This window comes from Peromyscus leucopus, chromosome 1 (genome assembly GCF_004664715.2).
Source record: "Peromyscus leucopus breed LL Stock chromosome 1, UCI_PerLeu_2.1, whole genome shotgun sequence".
Taxonomy (NCBI): domain Eukaryota; kingdom Metazoa; phylum Chordata; class Mammalia; order Rodentia; family Cricetidae; genus Peromyscus; species Peromyscus leucopus.
Window position 1 is genome coordinate 153,263,427 of NC_051063.1, and position 7,651 is coordinate 153,271,077.

General features: G+C 45.5%; 1 protein-coding gene across 1 annotated transcript; it reads left to right on the plus strand.

Moving 5' to 3' along the window:
- Positions 1 to 1,812: 1,812 nt before the first annotated feature.
- LOC114685650 (serum amyloid A-4 protein) lies at positions 1,813 to 6,953 on the plus strand. The gene is made up of 4 exons (XM_028860281.2): positions 1,813 to 1,995; positions 2,688 to 2,782; positions 3,795 to 3,933; positions 4,289 to 6,953. Exons 2-4 carry the CDS (start codon positions 2,692 to 2,694, stop codon positions 4,449 to 4,451), a joined length of 393 nt encoding a protein of 130 aa, XP_028716114.1. The 5' UTR covers positions 1,813 to 1,995; positions 2,688 to 2,691; the 3' UTR covers positions 4,452 to 6,953.
- Positions 6,954 to 7,651: the final 698 nt, after the last annotated feature.

Sequence of the window (7,651 nt, forward strand, 5' to 3'; positions counted from 1 at the left end):
TCATCTGTACACATGTACATCAGCAAACCAACTATCCAGTCAAACATCCAACAGTTCGAGGACTTTCCAAGTCTCTAGAATGTACCTTGATTGAACTAAGTCCCAGGGTGTTTCAATGTGAGGGAACTGGTATCCACCAAATGGATTATATTCTGAAGTCATGTGTCCAGGTTGAGCACTAGTTTCTGTGTGGGATTCTTTCTGGGTGGGATTAGCATTAAAATTGGTGAACTCAGCAAAGTAGATTGTCCTCTTCTGTGTCTGGGCATCAGCTAAGCCAATGAGAACCTGAGCCCATCAGCTAACTAGGACTCTAGCTGAGAGGAGGGGGAGGACGGAGGAGGAGGAGGAGGAAGAGGAAGAAAGGAGGAGGGAGAGGGAGAGGGAGAGGGAGAGAGAGAGAGAGAGAGAGAGAGAGAGAGAGAGAGAGAGAGAGAGAGGAGAGATTATTTCCAGCCTTATTTCATGGCTTTAATACATGTGCCTCATCATTTAGACAAATGGAGATACTTGCCCTTTTTGTTTTGCAAGAGTTTCTAGTGTAGCCCTGGTTAACCTGGTACTTGTTCACTCTATAGACCAGGCTGGCCTTGAACTCAGTGATGCAACTGCCTCTGCCTCCTGAGTGCTGGGATTAAAAGGCATGTACCTCCTTAATACCTGCCTGCTTTTTGCCTTTTATTTGTTTTGAGACAGGTTCTCATTATGTAGCCAAGGCTATCTCAGAACTCATATACCTCCCATCTCAGCCTCCTAAATGTTGGGCTAGCACCTTTACTTGGCTGCGACTTGTCATTTTAATCATACATCACATAAGGAAATATTTAGAACCCTCGGTTAGGTTCTTCCTTGTGTTCAGTTGGCAAATATTTATACAGACTTACTGTGTGCTGGGTGGGCCGGTAAGTTTTAAATGTCAAGTTTTCATAACCTAGAATTACCTGAGCTGGAAGTCTGAACTGAAGAATTGCCTAGACCAGATTGGCTTGCGGGCTTGTCTGGGGTGGGGGGGAGTTTCTTGATTGTTAACTGAGGTGGGAAGACCCATCCAGAAAATGAGATGTTCCCTTTCATGTGCTAGCCTCAACTGTGTAAGAGTGAAGAAAGCTAACAAGAGCAGCGGCAAGCAGGCAGCATGGCTGCATTCATTCTCTCTGCCCTTGACCAGATGTGGTGTGACCAGCTGTCTCACACTCCTACTGCTGTGACTCCCCTGCAATCATGAAGTGTCACCTCGAACTGTGAGCCAGATAAACCCTTTCCTCCTCTGAGTCTCTCTTCATCAGGGTGTTTTAGAAGCCTGGGTGGGCATTGTTTCAAGGAACAGGGATTCCTTGTATGGAACTACTGTGAACAAGTCTTTAGGAGCCTTTAGAAGTCTGGCCTTTTGGAACTGTGTCCATGTCCTATTAGGGTTTCTACTGGTATGACAAAACATCATGACCAAAAACAAGTTTTGGAAGAAAGGGTTCATTTCAGCTTACAGCTTACAGTGTATCATCCAGGGAAGTTAGGGCAGTGAGGTAAGAAAGCTTGCCAAAAATCAAGCATTTTATGTAATTTAGAACAAAACTCTTATGGACAAGGAAACACTTGTCCATATTCTCTCTCTCTCCCTCTCTCTCTCCCCCTCCCTCCCTCTTTCTCTTCTTCCTTCCTTCCTTTCTTTCTTCCTTTCTTTCTTCCTTGTGCAGGATATTGAACTCGGCCTCACACATGCTAGACAAACACTCTGCTACTGAACTATAGCCCCAACCAGTAACTGTTTATTTACCAGGAAAGATTGAGCAAGGCCGATTCTGCCAAGGCTTGTTGGATTTAACAGCTCTCTTCTCATTAACGTTAAGTAGAGAGAGAGCAGCTGCTCCAGGGTAGCAAGGTCCTGGCAGCCCTACCTCCTCTGGGACCTCAGCTAGAGAAGGGGACAGAGCTGGCACTCTCTTCCAGGGACTGTTGCTCTTGCTGTACTCCTGAGATCCATTTCATATATGGTTGGTAAGTTCTAGTGGGGAACAATTATGTTTTCTGATGGTTTGCTCTCTAGAGATAGGGTCTCATGTTGGCCATGCTGGCCTGGAACCAGCTTTGTAGCCATGGATGACATGAAACTTCTGATCCTTCTGCCTCCACCTCCCCAGTGCTGGGAACACAAGCTTATGCTGCTAGGCTAGTTTTGTGTGGTGGTGCTGGGGATGGAAGCCATGGTTGCAGACACTCTGGGAATGTGGACTATTGCTTGACTTCCAGCTCCAGCATTTCTGTATCTTTGGGGTCTGAGCTAAGTGGAAGAGGGACTCAGGAAAGGCTAGTTGATCAGCTTTAGTCGGCTTCACTAGGTACAAATGGGCTGCAAGCCAGAATTCCCTGGAACTCTTGGTTATGCAGTGATCTGGCAGAGTCCTAAAGCCCGTTATTCATGTCCTTGCAGCAGAGATTCGGAGATGAAGAAGGAATGCAGGTTAGATTGCCTGTACTAGTCAGAGTGTGGGTCTGTCTTTTTTTTTTTTTTTTTTTTTTGAGACAAGGCTCATCTATGTAGCCTTGGCTGGTCTAGAATTTGCCTAGTAGACCAGGTTGGCCTCAGAATCAGAGATCCACCTGTCTCTGCCTTGGAGTTCTGGGATTAAAGGTGTGTGCCCCATGCCCTGCCTGTGGGTCTGTTTTGACTGCTCTTTCTGGTCCTGCAGCACCATGAGGCTTGCCACAATCCTTGTCTTTTGCTCTTTATTCATGGGAGTCAGTGGTGATGGCTGGTATTCATTCTTCAAGGAAGCCATACAAGGTAAGAATTTGGAGATGATGGGCACATTTAACTGTGTCAGAGATGCCCTCTGAGCAGAGGCCACATATCTGTAGGGTCACAGAGGTGCACATACACCTTTAAAAACTATAAATGAGTCAGGGCAGGGATGTGGCTTTCTGTGGCTTCCCCCTCCTACACTGGTCACTTGGCACCCTCTGAGGGATCTTCAGACACTGTTGACAAGGTCCAGCCTGTATTGCTGATGCTGATCCAGAGGGATCAGGATTTCCAGAGAGTGTGCTCCACAGAGGGAATTCATAGACAGCAGATCCCCTGTCTCAGAGTGTAAGTGGGCACTCTGTGTCTCCAGAGGCACATGAACTTAGTAAATGTGCACATGACTACAGATAGCACTCCCTACAAAATTCCCATCCTATTCTAGACAAACAGCCGAGAGCAAGCATGCAGAACTCCTGGAAATTCAGCATTGCCATGTCATGTATTTTGATACCACAGTCTACTTGTAGTCTGCACTGCTCACCCCAGCACCATGTGTTCCCCTCAAACTGAAGCCAAATTACAGCCTCTTCCCTGTGTTGCTTGTCAGGGATTTTGTCACCAGGGTGAGAAAAGTAGTTAATCACCCTCTTGGTCGTGTTTTCCTAGTGGCCGTAGTTAAAGTAGATTCTCCATCTCCTCTCACTGCACAGACTGTCCCCCATCTTCACCTGGGATGTCATTGTCCCTTGTTTGTGCTCCTACTTCACAGCTCCCTCCCTTCCTTGTGCAGAGCACACACAGCTCCATATAAGTCACAGCCCAGGACACAGAAACTGTCAATCAGTCCCCCCCAATCTAATCCTTGGAGAAGTGCCCTCCTTATGGTCACCAGGGAAGCCCTCCCTGGGGACATACAATCACCTCTATGGATCATTTCAAGGGATTGGAAATGTGAAAGGTGGAAATGTGAAAATCCACACAAAGATTGCATTCCTTCACCTTTGCAATGAACTGGCCCCGGTTCACCTTTGTAAGTTTCCTTCCTTTGTAGGGACTTGGGACTTGTGGAGAGCCTATCGGGACAATCTAGAAGCCAATTACCAAGATTCAGACAGATACTTCCATGCTCGGGGCAACTTTGAGGCCCAACAAAGAGGAGCTGGGGGCGTCTGGGCTGCTAAAATAATCAGGTGATGGTCCTGCCGCTTCATGCCTCTCTCACTATTCCTGCCTGTGGCCTCTCCTGCTGTCTGTGCTTGCAGGGTCTGAGTGGTCTGGAGAGGAAGAAAGGGAGGGAAAGGATGGAGAGTGGGGATGGATCCTCACACAAAGAAAAAGTGAAACCCAGGAAGGGGTCTCAAATGCATCTTGTCAAGCAGGCTGAGGTCTTTGCCCAAGAGGCTGATATTCCCTCTTCCTTGTGCCTAAGTTTTTACTCCTCCAGTATGTTCTGGGTCATTTTTTGGTAGGAGAGGAGGAGGGACATTGGAGGTGGGGCTGTCTCTCTCTGGGATTCATCTCCTGTCTCCCTTTCTTGGATTTCAGCACCAGCAGGAAATACTTTCAGGGTCTCCTAAACCGGTATTATTTTGGGATGAAGGACCATGGATCGGAAAGCCTGGAATCTACCCGGAAAGCTGAGGAATGGGGTCGAAGTGGCAAAAACCCTAATTACTTCAGACCCCAGGGCCTGCCTGAGAAGTTCTGAGCCTGCTACACAGGCCGCACTGAGGAGACTAGGCTGTGAGCCGCATCCCTCTCCCCTTGACAGGATGTCACTGGTGTCCACAGGAATCACAGAGAAGCTAGAGATGCCCAACAAATACTCTGTGGATGGAATTTGTTGATGGAAATGGGGAACTGTCAGAAATACGTTCTGGGAAGAATTGCTTTGTATCACATAGAAGATAAGTAGAGGAGGAGCTGTGACCACCAGGCAGTCACCTGAAACCATGCAGGTCCCTCACACAACCCCACCAAATCTGCTCTAGCTTTTGGCTACACCAGCTTTCCTAACAAGCAGGCCTGAGGTATCAGAGTGTTGCTAGCCATGTCAGCCGCCTCCACAAGTGAAATTTGCTCTGAGATGTGCCCTGGTCAGCTATCCATCAATTCTTCCTTGATATAGACCAGATGTGTTTCCCTATCCCTAACATCTTCTAGTCATACCAGGGCCCTCTCTGTTTATGTTTTTGTTGTTCCCAGGCTTTGCTGTGTAGTGATGCCACGCTGCCTTATCAGTTATGGGCTATGGTCTGATTTCAGTCCTTGTCCCCTGTGACCTCTTCATATAGAGAAGTACACCACCTTGACAAAGCTTCATCCTAACCTTTGAAATCCTAACCTAGACACTGCACTGGGGACCAGGGATATAGCTCAGTTGACAGAAAGTTTGCTTAGCATGCAGGAATCCATAGGAGAATCCCCAGAACTATGTAAACCTGGTGATGGTACCTACTTACAATTCCAGCACTGGGGACATAGGGGCCCACAGACCAGATATTCAAGGCCAGCCCTGCCTATATAACGAGTTCAAGGCCATCCTGGGATAGGTGAGATCCTGTGTTGTAATCAAATACACACACACACACACACACACACACACACACACACACACACACACCAGTGCCTACCTCAGCACATGTTCTAACTAGTGTTGGTCCGTTTTATCTAAAAGAAAATGCCTATAATGTCACTATTCCTTAATTTTATTCTCATTGTCTTTTGATCTAAGCAAAATTTTACTTACCGTTCTGGAAGGGAAGTGAGGCACAGCAGAACTGGGCAGGAATGAATGTATTAATTTACTCACAATGCAAAGGCATGCTGCCCATGAACGTCAGTATAGTTTGTTGGAACAAAAAGGCACGGATGGAGAGGGTGATACTGGTCCTAACTGAATAGCTCTATGCCAAAGCCAGGCCCCTAGGTGGAAGCCTAACTCCAACGGAGTAGAAACATCAGTTGCTCAAGAAAAGAGAAGGGAAGAGGACAGATGGAGCCTCTGGGATAGAGGACTAGGGACCTGGGGGGTCAGTTGTGCCTGCTTTTATTACAGATTGCTACCTTTACGATTCAGCACACTTCACTATATTGGCCTATGTGTCTATGTGCCTACAGAGAAAATATAAAAAAACAGAGGACAAAACTGTCTGTATTGCTGTATGCCATCTTTGCACCCACAGTACCTGTTTTAACTCCTGCCACGAGTAGATGCTCTACAAACATGAGCTGAAAGAAGACAATGAAACAGTGTGTATTCCCCAGAAGTCAACACATTTGGAGGAGCATCTAGAAGCTGTACAATGTATGAATGTTTCATTTAAGTTTTATTTGCAGAACATGGTGATGAGTCACCTTGAGATGAATCTGGAATTCTATACCAAAATCAATGCTCAAATTCTAGCCAGATGAGAAAGTCTTACTGTGGCATAGAACAGGTTGGATTTTCTCAGCAATGCTTTGCAGCTGTCACAGAAATGAAAATTATGAAGTATAAGTAAACTATGAAAAGCCTCAGAAGAACTTAATAAATATTTTGATACTAAGTGTGGTGACATATTCTTAAATTGAAGCACATAGGAAGTAGAGACAGGAGGATGGCTGCAAGTTTGAGGCCAGCCAGGGCAGCATATCTATATAGCAGATCTTGTCTCTGTCACTCTGTCTCTCTTTCTCTGTCTCTGTGTCTCTTTTACTCTCTCTCTCTCTCTCTCTCTCTCTCTCTCTCTCTCTCTCTCACACACACACACACACACACACAAATACTGTTTTTTTCACAGAGAGCATTAGCAGAAAACATACCATGTAGTAGTGGCATACTGTATTTCTTTAAAGGACAAAACACCATATCTTGAAAGATGTACACTTATGTACACACTGCCAAGATAAACATGGTTCCAATTAAACTGAGATGATGGTCTCTTATCATTCAGATTCTTATACTCAATGAAAATGTTGTAGTCTTATTAATATGGTTTTTGTCTTGTTTTTGAGTATGTTCAAAAAGAAAAGAAATAATTTATTCCTATAGGTTTGACTAGTTTCATCAATGCTGTCTTGTTATTAGTAAACTTAAGGCATATCCTAATTTAGGAAATTCATAATCAGTACATGTATGTTTGAGATTTGACAAAGCATGAAATGAAGCTTGCTCTTCATAATAGCTACCGAGAAGAAACAATAAACTTTCAATTATGGTGATGCTTAATTGTGGTTCCACTTGACTCAGTATTGACATACCTGGGGGAGGGGCTGTGAAGAGGGCTCAGCCTGTAAAGTACCTTCTGCACAAGCATATAGACCTGACTTTGGACCCACAGCACCCACACAAAAGCTGAGCATTGGGCATGCATCTATAACCCAGGTGCTGAGGAGGGAGATGCGCAGATCCCCGGGTTTGGAGACCAGCCATCCAAGCCCAAAGAGTGAGTTTCTGGTGCAGTGAGAGCTTCTGCTTTAAAAAGAGAAGAAGACACCAGATATCAACATATGTCTTTCATTTGCATGTGTACACATATGTACCTCTACCTGTGCGCGCGCGCGCGCGCACACACACACACACACACACACACACACACACACACACGGATACATATGTACCCCTCACATTAAAATAATGTTTAAATATGAATTTTTAAGGTACTGAGGGTACACCAGTTCCTTTGGTAAAGTCTTGCCAAGATGTGTGATGCCCTGGGTTCTATTCCCAGCACTGAATAAATTGGGTTTAGTGTCTCTTACAAGGTGCAGGCAGGAGGATCAGAAGTTCAAAGTCATCCTTGGGTACATAGGGAGTTGTAGATCAGCCTTTGATAGTCAAGACAATGCCTCAAAAACAAAAACATTTCAGGTAAATGATGGAGCTGTAAACAATCATCCCAAGTGACCTAACCTGGCTCAGAAAGG